The following is a 26,343-nucleotide window of genomic DNA, read 5'->3' on the forward strand; positions in this document are numbered from 1 at the left end:
ATTTAAAAAAAAAAAAAAAAACAGGAAAAATAATCTCTCCCCAAACACTGGTTCTTGCATTTTTTGTCTTATCTTGGTCCTGTCTTTGGAGTCCTGTCCTGTCCTATCTGGTGTTAGCTACATGCTTGCGGATGTTGCACATAAGATCAAGGGCTTTCTGATCCACAGACCCAGGTTGCAGGTCCTGTTTTAGAGGAAGTGGCAAGTTTCTTAAATCCCACCACGCAGAGGTGGCTCTTTCCAGACCCTGCTCATACAGATCAGATGTAGGCTTTTCATCCCTGTCTAGAGTACTCGTGTGTGTTCTTTGGGGAATCACAGTGAGCGAGCCAGAAAAGCACTGGACATTGTCTCACAAGCCTCCGCCGTGAGTTGTCTGCCAGAGATACTGACTCCCCAGTGGGTTACAGAGCAAATCTGTAGTCACATTGAAGTTTCTGTGCTAGGCCACCGTGACTCACTGCTGGTGATCTGAGGTTCTTAGGCCCCACCTTTCCCCAGCCTGCCTGCCTCCAGGCTGCAGTGTGGTCAAGGCCAGATTGCAGTGGCCTTGGGATGGCAGACAGCTGGTGGGTACCCAGCATTCAGCAGTGGGACCACACCAGCTGTTTATGGTGAGCTCCTTCTGGATTGGTTGGTATTTGGACCTTATTGGTTGTTAAATGTTAACATTAATTCATCTAAAGCTTTGAAAAAAGAAGAATTATAATTGCATATATATATATATATATATATATATATACACATATATATATATATATATTCTCTTTTCTTGTTTAGTTAAAAAAGTAACATATACTATACACCTTAATCCAAAATCTCTCCTAGGGCAAAATTGCTGATTCAAAAAAATGGGAATGTAACCCCTGGTTGCATGTGATGGAAACCTAGTTTTTATTGTACCTTTCCAAACTCAGGGGAGGAACCACAACCATCCTCTCTGTCTCTCTCTCTGTCTCTGTCTCTCTCTGACTGTATGCCTCTCTCTCTCTCTCTCTCCCTCTCACTCATATCCAGCCATCTCTACTTATCTTTGTACACTGCAGAATATGGCTGTCCCAAAGCTCCCAATTATTTCATTTCAAACCTCTAGCAGAAACCAACCAGGGTCTCTGAATTGCAATTCAGAATTCCTGAGGGAGAGAATCTAATTGGCCTAGCTTGGATCAGGTGTCCATCTCTGGTCCAGTCAGCTGTGGCTGGGGGCGAGGGGTCACAGTCACAGAACACAAGCACACCATTTAGCCTGCCCCTGGGAGTGAAGGGGCGGGCAGTTGTCTGAGAAGGGCGCAGTGGTAGGCGGCTTCTGAAATGCCTCCCAGTGATCCCGACCTACTGGTATCCACACCTCTGTGTAATCCCCACCCCTTAAGTAAGGGCTGGACCTGGTAACTCACTTCTAATGAATCAACTCCGCCAATAGTGAGGAGCTGCCACTTCCAAAATTAGGTTACAAAAGACCATGACTTCCATTTTGCACAACCTCTTTCTCTCTGGTTCTTTTTGTTCACTTGCTCTGAGAAGGCAAGCTGCTGTGTGTGCCCTGGGGAGAGGTCCATGTGGCAAGGGACAGAGGGTGGCCTCTGGCCTAGTGCCAGTGAGGGACTAAATCCTGCTAACAACCAAGGAGAGAGATTGGGAGTAGACCCTTCCCCACTCCAGCCTTGAGATGGCTGCAGCCTTGCCTGTCACCTTGATAGTAGCCTCATGAGAGACTGTGAGGTAGAGGCACCCTGCTAAGCCATGCACAGATTCCCGACCCACAGAAGCTGTGAGATAACAGATGTTGTTTTAAGCCACTGAGTTTTACCCCACCATTCCAGAAATCTTGCTCCTAAGCTACTAAATGTTGGAGCAATTTGTTATGCAGCAATAGATAACTAATACAGGTATTTCATGATTGGAGAGACTCTGAGGTCAGATGCCAGTGTATTGTCCTTGCTTTGTCATGTACTAGCTATGGTCTTGTGCAAGTCATGGAACCTATTCAAGCCACATTCTCCTCTGTGAAGTAGAGATGATAAGAACAACATGGTTGCCGTGAGGACTAAATGAGATAATATAAACCCAGTGCTTCCACTTAGTTTAGGTATATTAATATTGACTAATTAAAATGAATATTAGCAATATCAATAAAGCTTAGCTATTGTTAGTGACCTGTCACAGCTCTTCTAACCCTACACATTTGGGTCATTGGTGCCTGAGTTCCATCTTCAAAGAAATCTGGAGAATTTTATGCTCCTTACAGAAATGATATGGAAAGAAACATAAAATATCTAAAAATCTTGAAGCAAATGGCTATTTAACTACTAAATATAGAGAACTATTTTCATTTAACTCATTTTGGTCATACAGCAAAGAACCATTGCATATCGTGGAGAAGACAGATAGAAATTGACCTAGTGCTCTCAGATTTGAAATATAGAAAACAATTTGAGTTGATGGAATAAAATTTGTTTTTGTAGTTTCCTCCCACAGCAAGGCATCCGACAACTTTCTGCTGCCAATTATTTTGTGTATGGAAATACCAGCGCGCTGTGCAGGTGGCAATCCACCACAGAGATGAGCCTGAAGATGAGGGGCATAGGCGTCGTCACTGGCACTTTCAAGGTTTCTGCCTTCTGAGGCCAAAGCCCATGATGTCAAGGGTTTGATGGGATTTGCTTATTAATTCCAAGCACAAATGCTCAGTGCCTGTGTTTTCACTCCTCCTTGGGATGTTGTCTTTCTACCACTGGGAGCTGTAGACCTTGTTTGGTAGTGAGAGAGGCTAGATTTGCAGATCCCCTACCCCACCTCACCTTCATCCTTTCACTGCTCCAGCCCAAGGCCACTGTTGGAGCCCAGAGTTCCTACCTGCCATGGCTGTGTGTTCGTTCCAGGAGCCAGGAGCTCAGCCTACCGGCCCCCTCTTCTCCATCCATTCACACCACTGTGCCTGTTCCTTCCTGAGCCTGGCTGCTGGGGGTGAGGGTGGTGTAGGTAGCTTCCTTGGCTTCCCTACTTTTCCTGTCTTAAAGTCAGGCACAACAGAAGCCCTTTCTGTGTGAAAAGCAGTATTACTCCTTGCTGAGAAAACAAAGGGCAGCAGAAAGGTTTAATGAGAAGTATGGTGGGCAGGTACCCTTTACAAAAAAATACCAAGTCCCCTGAGGACAGACGGCCTCTGCTATGAAGCTGGGTGCTTCTGGGGTCTGGTGGGGGTCACTGCATTTCATCTCCCTCACCCCAACCCTGTCCCTAAGGATGCTAGAAGAAAATTGGCAGTATGTGTGTGTGTATATATATATATATACACACATATATATATGCCTATATGCATATATATATGTTTTTGCTTCCTGAATGAAATAAACCAATTAAAAAATTAATGAAATAAACTAATTAAAAAATTACTCAATGAAATAAACCAATTTAAAGAATTACTCAATGAAATAAACCAATTAAAAAAGTTACCAGTAACAACTAGAAAAGGAAAGAGGCGATCCTTTTGCTATAAACTGAAAAGTGTCCAATAAGAAGGAAAGCAGGAGATTTTAGTGTGACTTAATGCAGCCCCTCTTCCTACAAGATGATGCAAAAGGAAGTGAATTGCAAAACCTTGAAAATTCTCACCAATACCCCCTGATTTGGATAGAAGCAGACAAAGTTGGGAGTAGGGGCTTAGAAAAAAGTCAAAGAAATTTTCCTAAGTGCAGAGGCTCCTATATGTGGTTTCAATACTTCCTGACTCAATTCAAATTGAGCCAGGAAAAACCCCAAAATGTTACCATCTTCCAGGACCCGGTGCTGAATCTGGGGACTGATTTGAAGCCTGAGAATACCCCCACTCCGTGAGAAGAGGGAGTACCCCCAACTGGACATCAGCAAAACATTAGAAGAGAGGCTAAGCCCAGTACCATACCAAAGGCTGCAGAAAGGTTGCCAAGCTCTTTCCAAGTTCCTGTCCCCAGGCATTAAAATAGTATCTGGAAGGGAAAAAAGACCCCAGGTAAGGTTGAGAGGGTTTCACTGAGAATCACTTTTCTTTTTGTCAGAGCCAAAAGAAAAACTGAACAGAGCTGTCTGCTTGAAGCATGAGCAAGACGAAAAGAAGCAATGTGGTAACTAAGCAAGCATTTTGCAGGAAAATACAATGAAAGCAAAGACTTAAATGAGCATGGCAGGCATAAAACAGAGGACAGACTGCAAGAAACAATAACCCAAGGAACCTAGGAAAAGTTTCTTGCAATTGCTTTGAGCTGCAGAGGAAATTATTAAAAACATGAATTCAATAAGACAAGAGCCAAAACCAAATCAAAACAAAACCCAAATACTTCAGTGATGAAATTCAACAAACCAAAAGAGAAACAGAGAGGCCAAAGAAAGAAGAATGAATGCAACACTCATTCCCAGGCAATCATGGAGCAACTGCTGCAAACCTATGGGAGAAAGAAAGTATAAATGTCCTTAGGGGATAAAGGCAATAGGAGACATTTATTTTTATTTTTTAAGGCAGAGTCTTGCTCTGTCACCCAGGCTAGAATGCAGTTGCATGTTCATAGCTCACCGCAGCCTCGACCTCCAGCGCTTAAGTAATACTCTCACCTCAGCCTCCTGAGTAGCTGGGACTACAGGCACGCACCAGCATGCCTGGTTAATTTTGTTTATATTTTGTAGAGATGAGGTCTCACTATGTTGCCCAGGCTGGTCTTGAACTCCTGAGCTCAAGCTATCCTCCTGGCATGGCCTCCCAAAGTGCTGGGATTATAGGTGTGATCCACCATGTCTGGCCAACAGGGGACATTTTAAGCTTGCCCAAACTTGGCATCTAGGAACCCTCTTGAAAAAAGGCAACAGTCTTGAAACCATATATATATATATTTTAAAGCATAAATAGAGAAATCATAGAGCCCTTTTACTAAAGGACTCAAAGTGAATCAACTTTTATATATGATGACAAAAAGATGTGCATCTGCACAACTGGGAGAATGAGTTACCGTCTCATTCCGGTCCCAAACAGTTGACTGTGGGAGGCTATGGGTGGAAGAGGTGTTTGGAACTGAAATTCAATTTTAACTCCATTTGAGAAGCTAATGAGGCATCCCAGGGAAGATGTTGAATAGGTAGTTGGATGTAAGAGACTAGAAGTTGGAAGACGGGTCTGGGATGAAGATATACATTTGGGAGTCACATACAGGTGGTATTTAAGGCTTGAGAGTGGATGAGATCACTCAAGGGGTGAGTGTAGAGAAGAAGGCCAAGGAATAAGCCTTTGTTCCCTCCAATATTAAGAAATCGGGCAGAAGAGGAGGAATGAGCGAAGAAGACTGAGGTGGAAAGTCAGTGAGGATGGAGGAAAACCAGAAGAGGGTGGCATCTGGAAGGCCAAGTGAAGGATGGATATCAAGGAGAAATGCCATCAGCTGTGTCAACTGTGGCTGAAAGATCAAAGTAAGGTGAGACCTGAGAATTATCCACTGCTTTTAGCAATGCAGAAGTCACGGGTGACCTTGACAAGAGTGTTTCACTGGAGCTGTCTAGTTGAAAGCCTGTGTGGAGGGAGTTTAAGAGAGCGTTGGAGAGGAATTGGAGCAGTAAATATAGACAAGTTTTTCAAGAAGTTTTGCTGCAAATGGGGCAGAGAAATAGGTGATAGCTGGCTGGGGTGGTGGGGTCGCGATTATTATTATTATTATTTTTTTGAGACGGAGTCTCACTCTGTTGCCCAGGCTGGAGTGCAGTGGCGTGATCTCGGCTCACTGCAAGCTCCGCCTCCCGGGGTCACGCCATTTTCCTGCCTCAGCCTCCGGAGTAGCTGGGACTACAGGCGCCCGCCACCTCGCCCGGCTAATTTTTTGTATTTTTAGTAGAGACGAGGTTTCACCGTGTTAGCCAGGATGGTCCCCATCTCCTGACTTTGTGATCCGCCCGCCTTGGCCTCCTAAAGTGCTGGGATTACAAACGTGAACCACCGCGAGGGGCCGAGATAATTATTTTTTTAAGATGGAACTGGATGTGGTGACTGAGGCTAAGAGGGGTGATTTCTAATTCTGTTAGGCAATTGCCCCAGCTAATTCTAGCCTCAGTGATGAGCTCTGGATTGGAAAAATAAACTTGAGGATCATCATTATATTTAAAATTGCCTAGAGATGGCCCAGTGCAGTGGCTCATGCCTGTAATCGTAGCACTTTGGGAGGCCAAGGCAGGGGGATCGAGCTTAGGAGTTCAAGAGCAGCCTGGGCAACATGGCAAAACCCTGTCTCTACAAAAAATACAAAAATGAGCTGGGCGTGGTGGCGTGTACCTGTAGTCTCAGCTACTTGGAAGACTGAGGTCTCAGCTACTTGGAAGACTGGGGGTCGCTTGAGCCTGGGAGGCAGAGGTGACCTGGAGGCGGAGGTTGCAGTGAGGTTGAGCCACTGCACTCCAGTCTGGGTGACAGAGCCAGACCCTGTGTCAAAAAAAAAAAAAAAAAAAAAATGCCTAGAGATGAGATGATATGTCCTAGGGGAGCATGTAGACTAAGAGTCGAGGGCCTAGCAGAGAACTCTGAAGATACAGATTTTTTAAGAAATAGGCAGTTATTTGTTAAAAATCTGCATCTTCAGAGTGTTGGGGGCGTGGTTTTCTCGTATGGTCATTCAGGCTTCTTTGTAGGTCTACAAAGCCAACAAAGAAGCCTAAAGGAGAATGACCACAGGAGGAAAATCAGGAGATCATGTTGTCGTGAGAACCGTGGAAGAGAATGTTTCATTTCAACTGGGTTGACAAGCACCAGAGATTTAGTAAAGAGCAAAGAATTCTAAGGTGGATGTAACACCACAGGAAGTTACTTGGGATCTTAAATGAGAATGTTTCAGGAATATAATGGAGGAGAAGCAGATTTGTCATTAGTTGAGAAATTATTGGAAGATGATGAACTGGAGACGGCAAACACAGAACCCTATTAAGAACTTTCCTGTGAAGGAGGTAGAGGGAGAGAAAGGGCAACAACTGGAGGAGGAGAGACTTATTTTCAAGATGGTAGAGCTACGCATGACTAAATGTTGATGGAAGGTTTCCAGGGGGAAAAGAGAGAAGGAAAGAGGGGAGCATGGGGAGAGGAAGGCAGGGGAGGACAGAGGAAGGGAGGAGGGGAGAAAGAACTCTGAAACTTCCTCCACATATAAAATAACAAACTATCTGAAATCAGTTGGAACCAATATGGAAATGGACTGAGCTTGCTGACATCACAGCCTGAATTTCCACTGCATACTTTCCCATCAGGAAGTATAAAGCATGAACTGCGCATGCCCAAGGGACTTTCCAGCCCTCCCCTTTTATTCCACCAATCACCGGCTAATTCTAGAATCCACCCCCAAACAGTTTCTAATGCAATTACTGCCTCGAAGCCAGCAAAAGAAGACAGATTTGAGTTGGACTATTCTCTTCTCGTCTGTCAACTTGTAATAAAAGCCATTCTCTTCTCAAACACCCAATATCATAGTATTGGCTTCTAACACACTGAGCATCGAGCCACTTTTTCCAGGTAACAAGAGAATGTTCAACAAAGAAAAAGAAACTAGACATGCAAGAGTGTCTATTTATCATCTTCTACAGCAAGCGTCCACAAATAAGAGTCCACGAGCCAAATCCAGCCCACTGCCTGTTTTCGCCATAAAGTTTGATTGCAATCCAGCCACACCCACTTGTTTACACATTGTCCATGGCTGCCCTACAGCTACATCAGAGTTGAGTGGTTGTGACAGAGACCTTATGATCTGCAAAGATGAAAGTTTTACTATCCGGCCCTTTACAGAGAATTTTGTCAATCCCTGTTCTATAGGAAAGATGGGAAGGTTTTGGAGAAAGGGCAACCTTCAGAGAAATCCAACTTCTGAGTCTGTTTCCTTTTCTGCAAAATAAGGACACCATTCATTAAATCAGTCTTTCATTTCACAAACATTTATTGATTGCTACTATGTGCCAGAAGCTGGGAGTGCAGAGATCAATAAGATCTAGCCTTGTCCTTTCAAAACCCATGGTCTAGTAGCAGAGATAGATGGATAAACAAATAGTTGGAATACTTAGAGCTAAATTCTATGTGCATGCTGTGCAGATGAAGGGGAGGCATTTTACCTGGCTTGGATGGGGCTGGTAAGGAATCACTGGCATATGAGGTTGCTATGGCTGAGAATGAAGCCAGTCAGTGATTAGTATGGCACGAGTAAACCTCAAAGAGAATTAAAGAGGAAGAATTCTGCAAAGCACTAAGATAGAAGGGCTAAGGGGAGGGGACTGAGAAGGAGCAGTGAGAGAGGTAGAAGGAGAATAAGGAACGTGTTCCTGGTTGATTTTAGAAATGTAGCACCCTACCTTCCAAAAAAGAACAGATTTTTTTTTTCCAGAGCAGCTAACATTTATCAGATACTGGCTAAGTGCAAGAATCTGTTCTGTACTTTACATTCATTTGGTAATCCTCAATACAAGCTGGTGGGAGGGGGTGTCTTCCTAACCTGGGGTTATACAGCTAGTAGGTGAAATATCAATGGGACACACGTAGGGTACCACTCCATCACTCTGCCCTTGACACACCTCCCTAGCTGATCATTGCCCTCCCTGCTGAGTCTAGATGTGGCTTCACAATGTATCTCAACAGAGCTTTCTGAGCAGCCACCATCAATCAGTTAGAGTCGGCCCCTGAGATGAAATCTATTTGTTATCCCTTGTCTTAATGCATACACAAGCACTTTGTTAAGTACAAAGCGCCCCCCACCTAAAAATGTGGTATTACTATTACTATTGATTGTTAATAAAATTAAACAAAATAAAAACCTAATAACGATATGATAATATGTGTGTCATTCAACCCAAATGTTTCAGAATCTGGAATATATTTTGGCAATATAAACATAACAAAAATAAACAACCGATCTTTTGTAGATTGTTTATACTCTTTTCAAATTGAGTCTAGGATGCATACTCATTCCTGGAAATCATTCCTACATGTAATTTAACCGAGCAAATAAGGAATAAGGAATTTCTAAAATGTATGGGAGATTGAATGGATTTAGGAATGGGGCAGATAGTCCCCTTTATTATGTTTAACATTTTAATGAAATATTTCAAACATTCAGTAAAGAGAAAAGTATAACAGCCATGTATTCACTACCTAGATTTTAAAAGTAGACATCCTCAGTATCCATGAGGGATTTGTTTCAGGTCAGGACCCCTATACCAGCATACTAAAATCCATGGATGCTCAAGTCCTTTATCTAAAATAGTGGAGTGCATATAACCAATGCACTTCCTCTCATATACTTTCAGTCATCTCTAGATTACTTGTAATACCTAATATGACGTAAATACTGTGCAACTGGTTGCTATGCTGTATTGTTTAGGAAATAATGATAAGAAAAAGAGTCTATACATGTTCACTACAGATGCAACATGGATTTTTTCCTCCGAATATTTTCTGTGATTGGCAGAATCCACAGATGTAGAAGCCAGAGATACAGAGGGCCATCTGTACTAGCATTCTGCCATTGCATCAGAGATTAATGAAAAGAATACAATTATTACAGATACAGTTGGTGTTCATTTTATGCCTCCTTCCCATCCTGAATTATCTCCTTCGCCCTGGAGGTTACCACTCTTCAGAGGGTGGTGTGTATCCTCTTCATTCATGTTTTTATATTTTTACTATATTTATATAAATGAACACTAAACAGAACTGTTTCACATGTTTTTAAACATTACAAAAATGCTAAGGCAATGTAAAATTGTTCTGCAACTTGCCTTTATCATTCCATACTATGTTTTTGAAATGCCTTTGTGTTGATTCCTGTGTTCATTCATTTTATAGCCTGTCTTCTTTCTATTCTTTGAAACCTGCCCAAATTGTTGAAGACAGAAAGCAGATATATCTGACAGCTTTTCTGTAGCAGATATGAAATCATTTGGCCTCAATTGTTTTCTGTTTTTTCCCTTTTTCCTTCTTAGTCTCTCCCCTTTCCTCTTCTGCTCTACTAAGGATTTTGAATATAAAAGGAAATAGCAGGAGAGAGAAAACTCTACATGGAGGGTCTGAATTTAGCACCCTATCTTCCAAAAAAAGAACGGACATTTTTTTTGGAGCAGCTAACCTTTATCAGATACAAGCGAAGTGCAAGAATCTGTTCTAAGCACTTTACATTTATTTGGTAATCTTCAATACAACCTGGTGGACAGAGGTGTCTTCCTAGCCCAGGGTAAGTGGTGATTTTAACCCGAGCATTGAGATGCCAGAGTTGATGTCCTTCACTATTCAAAATAAAAAGTCATATTGATCCCAGCCTCCCGCAGTGTTAGGCAAACCATGAACAGCGAGAGTCCCCAGGGCTAGTGCTTTAACAATTTTGGGTATTGATTCCACTACTAAATTAAGTATCAAAATGAATGCTAATAATGAATAGTAATAAAGTAGGTACTTGAAAATCCACAGGGCTGGGTGTTACCTCAGTTCAATTTTCTCACCTGAATTTTAGCCACCCATTGATTTCCAACTCCCCTTTGGATATTTCCATTTGACTACACCATTACTGTTCCTAACTCTGTAAGAACCAGGCTTAGTTATTTCTTTCCCTCTTGACCATTTCTTATTGCAGCAGATCTGGTGCCTCAGTCTGCCTTCCACGGTCTTCTGTAACCTGGTTCCTCAATACCCACTAAAGACTGAATCCCACCACCCTCCCAAATTCATATGTTAAGGTCCTAATCCCCAATGTGATGGTATTTGGAAATGGGGCCTTTGGGAGGTAATTAGGTTTAGGTGAAGCCAGGAGGATGGGGTCCTCATGATGGGATTGGTGCCCTTCTTGAAGAAGAGACAAGAGAGCTTGCTTTCTCTCCACCATGTGAGAATATAGCAAGAAACTGGCCATCTGCAAGCCAGTAAGAGAGCCTCGATCCCGAACTTCCAATCTCCCAAACTTGAGAAAATAAATTTCTGATGTTTAAGCCACACCCTCTGGTATTTTGTTGGAACAACCTGATGTGGTTTGGTTCTGTGTCCCCACCCAAATCTCACTTTGAATTGTAATTGACAGAGCAGGAGTATCACCATCTTGGACAAGGACTGTCATTTAAAAATTCACCTTAATCCTTGAGGAATCGCCATACTGTTTTCCATAATGGTTGAACTAGTTTACAATCCCACCAACAGTGTAAAAGTGTTCCTATTTCTCCACATCCTCTCCAGCACCTGTTGTTTCCTGACTTTTTAATGATTGCCATTCTAACTGGTGTGAGATGGTATCTCATTGTGGTTTTGATTTGCATTTCTCTGATGGCCAGTGATGATGAGCATTTTTTCATGTGTCTGTTGGCTGTATGAATGTCCTCTTTTGAGAAATGTCTGTTCATATCCTTTGCCCACTTTTCGATTGGATTGTTTGTTTTTTTCTTGTAAATTTGTTTGAGTTCTTTGTAGGTTGATTCCTCAAGGATCTAGAACTAGAAGTACCATATGACCCAGCCATCCCATTACTGGGTATATACCCAAAGGATTATAAATCATGCTGCTATAAAGACACATGCACACGTATGTTTACTGTGGCACTATTCACAATAGCAAAGACTTGGAATCAACCCACATGTCCATCAGTGACAGACTGGATTAAGAAAATGTGGCACATATACACCATGGAATACTATGCAGCCATAAAAAAGGATGAGTTTGTGTCCTTTGTAGGGACATGGATGCAGCTGGAAACCATCATTCTCAGCAAACTATCGCAAGAACAGAAAACCAAACACCGCATGTTCTCACTCATAGGTGGGAACTGAACGATGAGATCACTTGGACTCGGGAAGGGGAACATCATACACTGGGGCCTATCACGGGGAGGGGGGAGGGGGGAGGGATTGCATTGGGAGTTATACCTGATGTAAATGACGAGTTGATGGGTGCTGACGAGTTGATGAGTGCAGCACACCAACATGGCACAAGTATACATATGTAACAAACCTGCACGTTATCCACATGTACCCTAGAACTTAAAGTATAATTAAAAAAAAAAAAAAGAAAAGAAAAAAAAAAGAAAAACAAAAAAAGAAAAAAAAAATTCACCTTAATAAAAAACCGCCTAAATCCAAAGGCCATCAACCTAATGGCTAAGGTCAGCATGACCATAAACCACAAATAACATCTCCAACCAGAAACATTCCAAACTCCTCCCCGATCAGAAACATGCTAGCCCCAAGATAAGCCCCCTCTGGCCAGGAAGATGCCAGCCTTGAGATAATTCCCCTCTGGCCAGGAATATGTCAGTCCTAAGATAACAGAAACATTCCAATCCCACCATAAACTTCTCCCCCCACCCAAAGAAACACTCCAAGCTTGTGATAAACCCCCTCACCCTAAAACCAATTTATACTCTTAGTTGGTAAGAGAAAGTGCTCTTGACCGAAATCAACCAGAAGCCCCCTCAGGTTTTTTCTCTAAAATAAACCTGTCTTTGATGGTTAAGCCTTGTTTCATATTTTTTTCCTCTTTCTTTAACTCTTAAAGTAATAATCCCCACATGTTGTCGGAGAGACCTGGTGGGAGATAATTTAATTATGGGGGCGGGTTTTTCCCATGCTGTTCTCATGACAGCAAATAAGTCTCATGAGATCTGGTGGTTTTATAAAGGGGAGTTCCCTTGCACAATCTCTCTTGCCTGCTGCCGTGTAAGACATGCCTTGCTTCTCATTTGCCTTCTGCCATGATTGTGAGGCCTCCCCAGCCATGTGGATCTGTGAGTCCATTAAACCTCTTTCCTTTATAAATTACCCAGTCTCAGCTATGTCTCTATTAGCAGCATGAGAACAGACTAATACACAGCCCAAGCTAAGACACTATATATAGCACCTAAGCCACCTATTTAGCATTTAAACGTATTAACTTTCCATCCCTTTTCTGCAAATCTACATTACCTGTCCTCTTGCCTGTTTTTCCTCTCATGTTATTTTCCTGAACTAGGCTGGCACTCCCCTTCCCCACGTAACTTCACCATTAAAAGGACAGATATTAAAGTTTCTTTTTCCCTAGTCTTTTCCCATATTTTTCCTACTAACTTCACATTCTTTTTTGAGATGGAGTCTCACTCTGTTGCCCAGACTGGAGTGCAGTGGCATGATTCTGGCTCATTGCAAGCTCCGCCTCCTGGATTCACACCATTCTCCCACCTCAGCCTCCCGAGTAGCTGGGACTACAGGTGCCCGCCACTGCACCCAGCTAATTTTTAAAATATTTTTAGTAGAGGGGTTTCACCATGTTAGCCAGGATGGTTTTGATCTCCTGACCTCGTGTGAGCCAGGATGGTCTCAATCTCCTGACCTCTTGATCCGCCCGTCTCGGCTTCCCAAAGTGCTGGGATTACAGGCATGAGCCACCGCGCCCGGCGCTCATGCTTTCATTATTTTTAGAAATGCTATTTATTGCTAAACACCTTGTGTCTGCAATGAAATGATAAACTCTTCAAGGGTGGGTCACATATTGCATTCTTCTTTCACGCAACAGTGTTTCCCAATATTTTTAAATGTCTGAGCCCATCTCATAGCAATATACATTCTCTTTTTTTTTTTCCGTTCTTTTTATTATTATTAAAGTTTTGAGATACATGTGCAGGTTTGTTACATAGGTATATATGTGCCATGGTGGTTTGCTGCACCCATCAACCCATTATCTACATTAGGTGCAATACACATTCTCTAACTCGTACGATGTTTTCTTCAAAAGTCATATCGATCATTTTTGCATGAAAGAAAATAAAGAAGTGTGTATTAGTCTGCCTTGACTGCCATAACAAAATATCACAAGACACAGCGACTTAAACAACAGAAATTTATTTTCTCACAGTTCTAGGGGCTACAAGTCCAAGATCAAAGATCCAAGTGCTGGCAGGGCTGGTTTCTAGTGAGGCTTCTCTTCCTGGCTTGCAGACAGCTGTCTTCTTGCTGTGTCCTCACATGGCCTTTCCTCGGTGTGTGTGGAGAGAGAGAGAGGGGGGGGGGGAGAGAGGGAGGGGGAGAGAGAGAGAGAGAGAGAGAGAGAGAGAGAGAGATTGAGATTTCTGGTGTCTGTTCCTCTTTTTAAAAGGGCAACAGTCCTATCAGGTTAGGGCCCCACCCTTAGAATCTTTGTAACCTTAATTGCCTCCTTTAAGGCCCTAGCTCCAAATCCATTCAGGAGTTAGAACTTCAACAGAAGCATTTGGTGGGGGGCACAATTCAGTCCATGAAAAACTAATTTAAGTAAAAATATATTTGGGGTCAGCATATTATTAATGACTGTATTATAAATCTTATTTTAAGATTAATCTTAAACATAATCTTTAATGATATTTATAACATATAAAATACACTTTGAGTTTTCCCCAACTTAGTGACTCACACTGTTTAGTTAACTTTAAATTCACTATATAAGAAAAAAACCATGAATTACTGAGAAATAAATTTTAAGAAAGACATTTCACATTGAATTTTAGTCCTGAATGTATAAAGTGCAAAATGAAGTTTAATTGTGTGTTACAGTGTTAGAAGTAGACAAAAACTGCTTTCATGACCTGATGTTTAGAATTCTTGTATTTATCCTTACAGATCAATTAATTTGTTTTCATAACTTTTGCTTCTAAATACTAAGAAAAAAGATTCAAGCTGCTGCTTACAAGCACTTTCCCACAAATACCACAATGTAGATGTTCTACCCAATAGTATAACACATGAATTGGTTATAATTTTTACTATATTTTATCTTAACATTGTGTTTTGATATCATAAGTGCTATGTGAAAATTTTGATCAGAATGCTATATAAAGATCTCGTGAAGGGCTGGGTGCAGTGGCTCATGCCTGGAATCTCAGCACTTTGGGAGGCCCAAGCGAGACGATCCCTTGAGCCCAGGAGTTTGAAGTGGCAGTGAGCTATGGTGGTGCCACTGCACTCCAGCCTGGGTAACAGAGCAAGACCTTGTCTCAAAGAAGAAGGAGGAAGGAAGGAAGGAAGGAAGGAAGGAAGGAAGGAAGGAAAGAAGGAAGGAAGGAAGGAAGGAAGGAAGGAAGGAAGGAAACAAAGAGGGAGGGAGGGAATGAGGGGAGGGAGGGAGACAGGGAGGGAAAATAAAGAAAGGAAGAAAGAAGAAAAGGAAAGGAAAGGAAAGGAAAAGAGAAGAGAAAAGAAAAGAAAGAGAAAAGAAAAAGAAAGAAAGAAAGAGATCTAATGAAGCTCTTAAGGAAGACTGGAAGAATTATCAAGTTCAAAATTCATATCAACTTCTGAATTTCAACATTAGTGTTCCCTTAGGAGCACTGTCTTTGCTGCCTTTAACCAGTGGTTCATTCTATGCAACAAGAAGAGAGTAAATGGAACACCAGGTGACAAAGAATAGGAACAATTTAAGATTGTATAATAGCCAAAACCAATGCTGTGTGGTGTTCCACTGAATCAGACAAACAGATCAAACAAATGAGCTATAAGAACATTCCTCTTGTCTCCACCAAGTCCGACGCTGTTCACTCAATGCTCACTCAGAGCTCTGTTTTATATGTTAATGGGAAATACTAGACACATACAACAGCATGGATAAATATTTAACTGAATCTAAAGGGGCTGGAAACAAAAAGGCCTAAGCTGTAATGATTGAATTTATATAAAATTCTGGAATAGGTAGAACTAAACTATGGTGATAGAAAACAGATGAGTGGGTACTTCTTGAAGGTGGGAGATGGATTGGGATGGAGCGCAAGGAAACTTTCTGGAATATTTAATAAGCATTTGTCAAAAGGACAAATTAATGCTTATTAATTAATAAGCATTTGTCAAATAGGACACTTAAGACCTGAGCATTTCACTGTACATATGTACACCTCAAAAAACTGAAATATAAAAACAACAACAACAAAACAAAACAAACAAACAAACAGAAAACAAAGAAAAGAAGAAAAGGCAACCAACCAGTGAGTCTGGAAGATCATTTTCTTTCAAACAGTTTTTCAGTGGTTTCTCTCCATCGTCCCTAACACGTTTTCAGTCTTTTTCATTTTAGCCATTCTGGTGGGTGTGCAATGGTATCTTATTGTGGTTTTGGTTTGCATTTTCCTAAAGACTAATGAGGTTTAACACCTTTTCATATGTTTATAGGCCTTTTCGATATATCTTTTTGAAGTGTCTGTCCATTTTTCTTTCTTTCTTTCTTTTTTTTTTTTGAGACAGAGTCTTGCTCTGTCATCTAGGCTGGAGTGCAGTGGTGTGATCTTGGCTGACTGCAACCTCTGCCTCCCGAGTTCAAGAGATTCTCCTGCCTCAGCCTCCAGAGTAGCTGGGTTTACAGGTGCCCACCACCAAGCCCAGCTAATTTTTTAAAATATTTTTAGTAGAGATGGGGTTTTGCCATGTTGGCCAGGCTGGTCTCTAACTCCTGACCCCAAGTCGTCTGCCCACCTCAGCCTCCCGAAGTGCTGGGATTACAGGAGTGAGCCACCACGGCCAGCCTCTGTCCATTTTTCTACTGTATAAATATATGTAGTTATACACACAGACACACACACACACACACACACACATACATCTTCTCCCACTCTGTAGGTTGCCTTTTCACTCTCAATGGTGTCTTTTGATGAATAGATATTTTTAGTTTTAATATAGTTCAATTTATACATTTTTCCTTTATGATTAGTGTTTTGTGTCCTGTTATAAACTTTTTGACTACTTCAAGGTTGCAAAGATGTTCTTTTACGTTTTCTTATTAACTTTTAAAATACAGACTGACAATCCAAATGAAATGTATTTTTTATGATGTGAGGAGTGTCCAAATACAATTTTTTTTCCATAGAGAGACGCAAATGACCTAGCACTATTTTGTGAAAAAATAATCTTTTCTCCATCGGTCCATGTTCTGTAAGACTTGTAAAAAATGAATTTTACATTTATGTCTAATATCTGTTTACACAAATGGTTAAAAACTCTACACATAGTTCTAATATTCTTCTATTTTCATGCAATACTGTTGACACATATAGCCTATTAATGGCTGCATATAATGCATATATGTGCATTGTATAGATGTACTGTAAATAATTAATTCTCTTAAAGTAAGCATTTAGAGTATTTCCATTTGGCTACGTTATTGAGATGCTAAAATGAACACTTTGTCCAAAGTGAGTGCCAGTTTTTTAATTATCTCCTAAGGATAAATTGCTAGGAGGAGGAATTGCTGGATTAAAATGCATGTCTTCTTTTTTTTCCGAGACAGAGTCTCGCACCATCACCCGGGCTGGTATGCAGCGGCGTGATATCGGCTCGCTCCAACCTCAGCCTCCGGGGTTCAAGCGATTCTGCTGCCTCAGCCTCCCGAGTAGCTAAGATTCCAGGCGCCCGCCACCACGCCGGGCTGATTTTTTGTATTTTTAGTAGAGACGGGTTTCACTATGTTGGTCAGGCTGGTCTTGGACTCCTGACCTCGTGATCCGCCCGCCTCGGCCTCTCAAAGTGCTGGGATTACAGGCGTGAGCCACCACGCCCGGCCAAAATGCATGTCTCTTTTTAACGTTTGCTTTCTGGGCTAGGCGGCGTGGCTCACGCCTGTAATCCCAGCACTTTGGGTGGCTGAAGCCAACGGATCACTGGAGTCCAGGAGTTCCAAACGAGCCTGGGTAAGATGGGGAGATGCCATCTCTCTAGGAGGATCTCTTGAGCCCGGGGAAGTTGAGGCTGTAGTGAGCCGAGATTGAGCCACTGCACACCAGCCTGGATGAGAGTGAGACCTTGTTTCAATAAACAAAGTTTGCCTTCCGTAAGGTTTATAATAACGTTTTTCTTCCATCCGCAGATATTAACCTGTTTCCCCACAGTCTCACCAACAGTGGCCATTACCAATGTTTTACATCTTTGCTAAACCGAGTAAAAAGAAAACTTACTGTTTTCATTTCCATTCTTGTCTAATAATAGTTTAAACAGCTTTGTATATCCTTACTATTTGTTTAACTTTTTTGTTTTTTGGGAGGCCTGTTCTAATCTTTGCTCATTTTCCTTCTGGGGTTGTTGGCCTTTTTCTTACTGGCTTATTAAGGAACATAATTAATATATATTATGTCATGTATATATAAACAATCTTATCTCGCAGTTCCCTAGTTTGGCTTTTAACCTCCTATTGTCTTTTGAGCTGCAGTTTTAACCCAGTCTGTATAGGAACTAACATCTGTCCAGAAGCGCCTGAAAGCCTTTGGGGCCAGCGGCCAGTGGGCGGAACCAGCACGTCCTGACAGATTTGCCCGGTCCCTTTCCTCCCTCCCCTCCCCTTCCCCTCCCCTCCCCCTCCTCCTCCCCTCCCCCTCCCCTCCCCTCCCCCCCTCCCCCTCCCCTCCCCTCCCCTTCACCCCCTCGGGGGCGGAGCCAAAGAACGCTCCGCCTGGGTGCGCCGCTTCCGTTGCCATAGCGACCGGGGGAGGGAAGCTAGTGCTTCTGTACCCCGCGAAACAAAACCTGGGGAGCTGAGGCCTACGCCAGGCGAGAATCGCCGGCGTGCGTAACGTTGGCGCACGTGACTCCGGCCCGGGCTACAAGGCGCGTGCGCAGTGGGACTTGAGCGCCCCTGGTCCTTGTCTGGCGGCTTTCGGCTGCTGCGCGGCCCTGAGGTGGGACCGGCTTCCCGGTGCCGCGAGGGCGCGACCGGACAGCCTTCCCACCTGTCCAGCGCACCACCTCCTTGCCTTGTGGCTGGAGGCACCGCGGACCCAAAGGGAGCGACCATCCCGGGAAGCAGCCCCGAGAGCGGAAGTGCAGAATGGCTTCCTCGAGGGAGTAAAGTGCAGCCTCCCCAGACACTGGGACCCAGGTGGGCGTGGGCGAAGGTAATCCAGGCCTGGGTACGATCCCGGGCCCTCCTTCGACTTCCCAGCGGGTGAGCCAGGGGCTGGGACCGAGTTTCCTTCAGGTCAGGGACCGGGCCTCTGGAGTGGGGTTTGGGACTTGACTAGATGAAATGATATCTGGGGTGCCCAGCCCAAAGTCAGCCCTGGATACTCACTGGCCATTGTTTTCAGTTGCTAGTAGGAGGAGTTGGCGCAAGCACTTGGAACTCCTTTGTAAGTGTCAGTTGAGAGGTAAAAACTGTTGATGAGATCTTGTGGGTTTTGTTTTGGGTTTACGAATTTTACAAGTATTTCCTTGCGCGGGGGCTACATAACTGCCTACTTGAGTTTGCAATATGAGAATGGTAATAGCGATCCACTTAGCAGAATTATGATGCCACAAAGCTCAATGGAGTGTTTAATGAAAGGCTCAGAGGATCATATACTGGAAAATTTTTCCACACGCTGTAAGCAACATAGTTTTGTTTTGTTTTGTTTTGTTTTTTTTAAAGTCATGCATTTAAGTGCTGAAGTGAAGTTGAGGTGCACTATTATGACTCATATTCAGAACCTGAAGAGAGAGATACCTTTTGTGGTAAGTATGATATCCACTCATTTATTCAGTAAATACTTGCTGAGTGCTTACAGTGTACCAGGCAGTGTCCAACTTCTTGGAATGGTTTATGTGTAAACAAAACAAAGATCTCTGCCCTGTGGAGCTCACATTCTAGTTTGGGGAAGACAAATAATAAACAGTAAACATGAAGCAAGTTATAGGTTGGAAGGACATAAGTACCATAGGAGAAAAATACAGCGAGATAAGAGGCATGGAGAATGCAAGATGCAATCTTAGGTAGGCTTCACTGAGAAAATGACATTTGAGCAAATATTGGAAGGAGGTGAAGGAGTTAGCTATGCTGATAGCTGGGGAAAGAGCATTCCAGAAGGAGGGACAACCAATGCAGAAAGACTTTTGGCTTGGAATGTGCTTGGTGTCTTCAGTGAACAGCAGAAAGGCCTGTTTGGCTGGAGTAGTGAGTAAGGGAGTAGTAATAAATAAAAATTAGGTGGCAACACAGCAAAAGTATAGTCAGAACAGTGGAGTGTCTGAATCACTTAAGTTGTCCTCATGTGAAGGTAATTACCTATTAGCTTAGGTAAGATTTCACAGCTTAACTACAGCCATTAATTAGTATGTGAAGTTAATGACTAAAATTAGACTTTTTCCAAAATAGAATATAGATGAGATCTAAACATGGCTGTCATTTCCAGCAAGCACAATGCAAATTAAGACAGGCGAGCTTGTTGTAAAAAACTTTTATTTGCCCTTATTTAAGATTTTAGTGAATGTGGAAACACCTCAGTTTTGTCTTCCTTTAGAAGTTTGTCTAAATATAGCTCTACCAGTAAAAAACAAACAAACGAAAAACAGGCATAGTGGCTGACACCTGTAATCCCAGCACCTTGGAAGGCTGAGTTGGAGGGACTGCTTGAGCCCAGGATTTTGAGACCAGCCTGGGCAACAGAGCAAGACCCCATCTCTACAATTTTTTTTTTTTTTTTAACTAACTGGGTGTGGTCATGCACGTCTGTAGTCCCAGCTACTTTGGAGGCTGAGGTGGGAGGATCCTTTGAGCCTGGGAGGAGGTCAAGGCCTCGGGGAGCTATGACCTGTGCCACTGCGCTCCAGCCTGGGTAGCAAAGTGAGACCCTGTCTCAAAAAAAATTTTTTTTAATCTAAATATAGTGTGGCAAACAAATGACTAAGAAGACACCTGTTACTTCAGGGAAATTACAAACTGGTAGAGTAGACTTGCAAATAATTTAAACATAAAATAAAGAATGAAAAAAGTGTGCTAAAAGAACAATACAAAGTAAATGCTAAAAGACACATCATTTGAATATTATTGTATGTATTACGGCAGTAGTTCCCTTTATTTCTCATTTTGTCCTTGAACATCTGCTTTTCTGGAATGATGATTTGATTGTCAATTTTTTCATATTTAACAAATTTAGATTTTTTTGAAAATCATTTGTAGAACGCATTGTATATGCTAAATAAGTGCAGAATTTATGAACTAGAGCATCTGTTGATTAACATTACACTAACAGGTACCATGTAATACTCATTGCTCTCCCTGCTGGAATTCGTAACTTTTCCAAAACTCTGCCATTAAGCCATACTTCTCATATCCTTTTTCCTCTTCAGAAGGAAGAGGTTTCTTTGTTTCTGGTTTCTTTGGCAGTGTTGACTGCCAGAGTATGTAGAGTGACTATTTGTAATTTGTATATTTAATACGTATATTTCTTCAGTATAAAATTCTGCTGTCCAAGTGTTAAGAAGTTTTAGTGGCTAGAAGAAATAATGATATTTTATGGTGGAAGTGTGGAGCTGTCTGAACCATATGAATACCAGGGATCTGTAGTTTGAGACATACCAGGGTAAACTGTTGGTCAGTTTCAGCATCAAACAGAAAAAGGCTAACCACTCAAGTATAGCACAGTTTACAAGTAGTATGGTGATGAACGTTAGTTGATGACCTATGTAGGTGATTGGTACCACCAAAGTGCCTGTCTTAGAGAATGAAATCTGGACAGAGGATGTATTCAGCAATCCTACTAGGGGGGTAAGTGGCTTGTGGCAGGATCAGTACTGGGTTCAGGTGCATGATCCTTTCCCTGAAGGAGGTAACGTATGATGGGAACTAAAAAAAACAAAAAGTCACATGTTGGAGCTTGAACAAAGGTCATGTCCAGCAATGAACCTCTAAGGGTGTGTTTGTTTGAGGTCATGTAGGTTTTGTCACAGCCATTGGTGTGAAGAACTTTGGGGAAGAGTTAGATGGGTTACTATGATAATCAGAGCTGTCATTCACTGACAATTATTCTTTGTTATATTTTTTTATATGCTAGTATGTTTTATCTTCTTCTTAAAAAATGATAGGCTTTTTTTTTTTTTTTTTTTTTTTTTTAATGAGAAGAAACCAAATCCCAGAGATGGAATTTGCCCAAGGCTGCTTATTAAGCCATAATTAGCAAAGCTGGAATTTGAACCCAGGTCTTGGATATCAAAACCTTTTTCATTATTCCAAATTACCTGGTTAAATAACAGAGTATGCTGACTTTAGCCTTCACATTTTATGGAGTTTGTCATGAGTGTGATCATATTTGCTGCTCATGAGATTTCACTCACTAAGAAATTTGATTCATTTAATTATGTGTTTTCTCTTCCTAGATTTTAATTTGATTTGAAAATGAGTAAGTGCAGAAAGACACCAGTTCAGCAGCTAGCAAGTCCCATGTCATTCAGCCCAGATGTTCTTGCTGACATTTTTGAACTCTTTGCCAAGAACTTTTCTTATGGCAAGCCACTTAATAATGAGTGGCAGTTACCAGATCCCAGTGAGATTTTCACCTGTGACCACACTGAATTTAATGCATTTCTTGATTTGAAGAACTCCCTAAATGAAGTAAAAAACCTACTGAGTGATAAGAAACTGGATGAGTGGCATGAGCACACTGCTTTCACTAATAAAGCAGGGAAAATCATTTCTCATGTTAGAAAATCTGTGAATGCTGAACTTTGTACTCAAGCATGGTGTAAGTTCCATGAGATTTTGTGCAGCTTTCCACTTATTCCACAGGAAGCTTTTCAGAATGGAAAACTGAATTCTCTACACCTTTGTGAAGCTCCAGGAGCTTTTATAGCTAGTCTCAACCACTACTTAAAATCCCATCGGTTTCCTTGTGATTGGAGTTGGGTAGCGAATACTCTGAATCCATACCATGAAGCAAATGATGACCTCATGATGATTATGGATGACCGACTTATTGCAAATACCTTGCATTGGTGGTACTTTGGTCCAGATAACACTGGTGATATCATGACCCTGAAATTCTTGACTGGACTTCAGAATTTCATAAGCAGCATGGCTACTGTTCACTTGGTCACTGCAGATGGGAGTTTTGATTGCCAAGGAAACCCAGGTGAACAAGAAGCTTTAGTTTCTTCTTTGCATTACTGTGAAGTTGTCACTGCTCTGACCACTCTCGGAAATGGTGGCTCTTTTGTTTTGAAGATGTTTACTATGTTCGAACATTGTTCCATAAACTTGATGTACCTGCTGAACTGTTGCTTTGACCAAGTCCATGTTTTCAAACCTGCTACTAGCAAGGCAGGAAACTCCGAAGTCTATGTCGTTTGCCTCCACTATAAGGGGAAAGAGGCCATCCATCCTCTGTTACCTAAGATGATCTTGAATTTTGGGACTGAAATGAAAAGGAAAGCCCTCTTTCCCCATCATGTGATTCCTGATTCTTTTCTTAAGAGACATGAAGAATGTTGTGTGTTCTTTCATAAATATCAGCTAGAGACTATTTCTGAGAACATTCGTCTGTTTGAGTGCATGGGAAAAGCGGAACAAGAAAAGCTGAATAACTTAAGGGATTGTGCTGTACAATATTTTATGCAAAAATTTCAGCTGAAACATCTTTCCAGAAATAATTGGCTAGTAAAAAAATCTGGTATTGGTTGTAGTACAAATACAAAATGGTTTGGGCAGAGGAACAAATATTTTAAAACTTATAATGAAAGGAAGATGCTAGAAGCCCTTTCATGGAAAGATAAAGTAGCCAAAGGATACTTTAATAGTTGGGCTGAAGAACATGGTGTATATCATCCTGGGCAAAGTTCTATTTTAGAAGGAGCAGCTTCCAATCTTGAGTGTCACTTATGGCATATTTTGGAGGGAAAGAAACTGCCAAAGGTAAAGTGTTCTCCTTTTTGCAATGGTGAAATTTTAAAAACTCTTAATGAAGCAATTGAAAAGTCATTAGGAGGAGCTTTTAATTTGGATTCCAAGTTTAGGCCAAAACAGCAGTATTCTTGTTCTTGTCATGTTTTTTCAGAAGAACTGATATTTTCCGAGTTGTGTAGCCTTACCAAGTGCCTTCAGGATGAGCAGGTTGTAGAACCCAGCAATCAAATAAAGTGCCTGCTGGTGGGCTTTTCGACTTCCCATAATATCAAAATGCATATACCATTGGAAGTTCGACTCCTAGAATCAGCTGAACTCACAACTTTTAGCTGTTCATTGCTTCATGATGGAGATCCAACTTACCAGCATTTATTTTTGGACTGCCTTCTACATTCATTGCGGGAGCTTCATACAGGAGATGTTATGATTTTGCCTGTACTTTCTTGTTTCACAAGATTTATGGCTGGTTTGATCTTTGTACTCCACAGTTGTTTTAGATTCATTACCTTTTTTTGTCCCACATCCTCTGATCCCCTGAGGACCTGTGCAGTCCTGTTATGTGTTGGTTATCAGGACCTTCCAAATCCAGTTTTCCAATATTTGCAGAGTGTGAATGAATTGTTGAGCACTTCGCTCAACTCTGACTCACCCCAGCAGGTTTTACAGTTTGTGCCAATGGAGGTACTCCTTAAGGGGGCACTGCTTGATTTTTTGTGGGATTTGAATGCTGCCATTGCTAAAAGGCATTTGCATTTCATTATTCAAAGAGAGAGAGAAGAAATTATCAACAGCCTTCAGTTACAACACTGAATATGTTCTTTGAGATTCAACTTTATGACTTCTTATAATTTGCCCAGTATTGCATCCTGTTGTTCTATTAATTTAAAAACCTTTTTATTTTGGGGGAAGGCCAACGTTTGCATCATTCAAAGTCTTAATTCTGGAAAACCATCCATTCTGATCTCTAGGGTATGTACACCTACAGGCATAGAGCTCTTCCACGTGGTGGAATCTATGCAGTGATAGATATTCACACTCTAAATATGAGGTGTGTGTATATGTGTATGGGTGGACACAGCCATGCTTACATATGCTGTTTAGTTGGTCTTAATCTGCTTAAGATTTGCATCTGTGTGCCTTTGTTCAGATTAGTTTCCCCCCCCCCCCCCCAGCCAATTTCCTCTTGGTGGCTAATGCTGTTAGTGAATTTTCCAACTAATTTCCACTCATTGGTTAATACTGTTAATGAATTGATAGAGGTAATTGAGGAAAGGAAATGAGTGAGTCACTGTTCAGCAACACTGATTTCTGTTAACACATCAGTTATGAATTTCAGGGAATTCATCTCGCCAGATTCTTGATAACATGCCATTCATTGCCCTTAGGGGATTGACCCTATCTTCTTATATGGCTCAAATAAAACTAGTGTGCTGTTGTATGAATCTTTTACTGACTACACCGTCCAACTAAAAAAAGATAACGGGGCAGCTTTAAACCAAAGATCATGTTTAGAACAATGAAAAATTATTTGTTGTATCTAATACTTGTCTGTATCATGAAAAGCTTCATTCAGCAATGATGTAATAATTTTTAACTTCCAGGAAATAATCTGTGAATGGAAAGATTTTTTCAAGATTTTGAGATAGTATTTAGTCTCATGTTGGGAACACAAGAATGTGATGAACATAGTGAATACTAAAGAAAACTCTTCAGACTTTCAGAATGATGGTTTAGAATTTAAATTTTTAATCTTTACTGATTTCTTTTTTTCAGTATGAAAATAGCACTTTACCAAAAGATTAGCCATGAAATGGTTATTTTGCCAGTTGCATTTGATTTCTTTTGTATTTGCAATGTAATGAGTCCTTTTATTTCTTCTGTATTTGCAGTGTAATGAGTTTTTGTGGCAAACTGTATTAAGCAATCTTTCATTATCTTGAAGTTCCATAAAGTGGAGAATATTTATATTCTCACATGCATTTTAGGCACTTTTGTTATGTGAAAATAGATGTATTTCTGATGCATTTGGTTAATAAATACTAATCTGAAAATTTTCATGTTCTTTGCTATTTTGAATTCCGTTACAGATTCATGAATAAAGTCATTACTAGAGAGATTTTGTGTTCATCTTTTTTAAAGGGAATTATGGAAGAAGTTAAAAATATAAGCTGGAAACAGACATTTTTAAAGGGAGCTTTGAATGACAGTTAATGTTCTTTCATTTTCTCTTTGCTTTCATTAAAATTTAGTCCTTAATATTGTAATATTTTTGGAAGATCTACTTCAGGAAAGAAACTGAATACTTAAGGGGGGTTGGGAGAGGAGTGTGTGGAGGCCTGGAAGTAGATTTTTGAAAGAAAGCTGATTTCCTACTGGTGACTCTAGGAAGCAATTCCAGTTGTATGATGATGGAAGTCTGATAGAAGGTTGATTACCAGGAGGGAAAAAAAAACACTCTTAGAAAACCATTTTGCACTTAATAGTCTTTATGCCTTGCTAAGTGGGATTCAATATACTAATAATGCAGCTTATTTTTTGCTTATTTTAACTATTTGATAAGAATGAAGTTGAAAGCATGGGTCCAGATTCTAGCATTATGACTGTCTTTAAGCCCTTCAAATAAGTATTGAATGCTTAGTGTTTTGTTGACTCTAATCTGTATTGGAATATGTAACACTGGAGTATTCTCAAGTGTACTTTGCTTTTTAACATGGCTTTTGGAATCAATTCCTCATCTGATTCATTGGATTCAAATT

General features: G+C 41.2%; 2 protein-coding genes across 13 annotated transcripts in view; both read left to right on the plus strand.

The window, feature by feature from the left end:
- The first annotated feature begins 18,551 nt into the window (after positions 1-18,551).
- Positions 18,552-25,703, plus strand: CMTR2 (cap methyltransferase 2). Of its 12 annotated transcripts, none has more exons than XM_077983900.1 (3): positions 18,552-19,064; positions 19,343-19,425; positions 22,066-25,703. In XM_077983900.1, the coding sequence occupies exon 3, from the start codon at positions 22,085-22,087 to the stop codon at positions 24,395-24,397; it is 2,313 nt and encodes a 770-aa protein (XP_077840026.1). In that variant the 5' UTR covers positions 18,552-19,064; positions 19,343-19,425; positions 22,066-22,084; the 3' UTR covers positions 24,398-25,703.
- HYDIN (HYDIN axonemal central pair apparatus protein) overlaps positions 18,552-26,343 on the plus strand; it is a 469,694-nt gene continuing 461,902 nt past the window's right edge. Inside the window, exon 1 of the mRNA XM_077984568.1 lies at positions 18,552-18,814. The gene's annotated coding sequence lies outside the window, so the exon portion shown is untranslated. The remainder of the gene's footprint in view (positions 18,815-26,343) is intronic.

Source organism: Macaca mulatta, chromosome 20, assembly GCF_049350105.2.
Source record: "Macaca mulatta isolate MMU2019108-1 chromosome 20, T2T-MMU8v2.0, whole genome shotgun sequence".
NCBI classification, from domain to species: Eukaryota; Metazoa; Chordata; class Mammalia; order Primates; family Cercopithecidae; genus Macaca; species Macaca mulatta.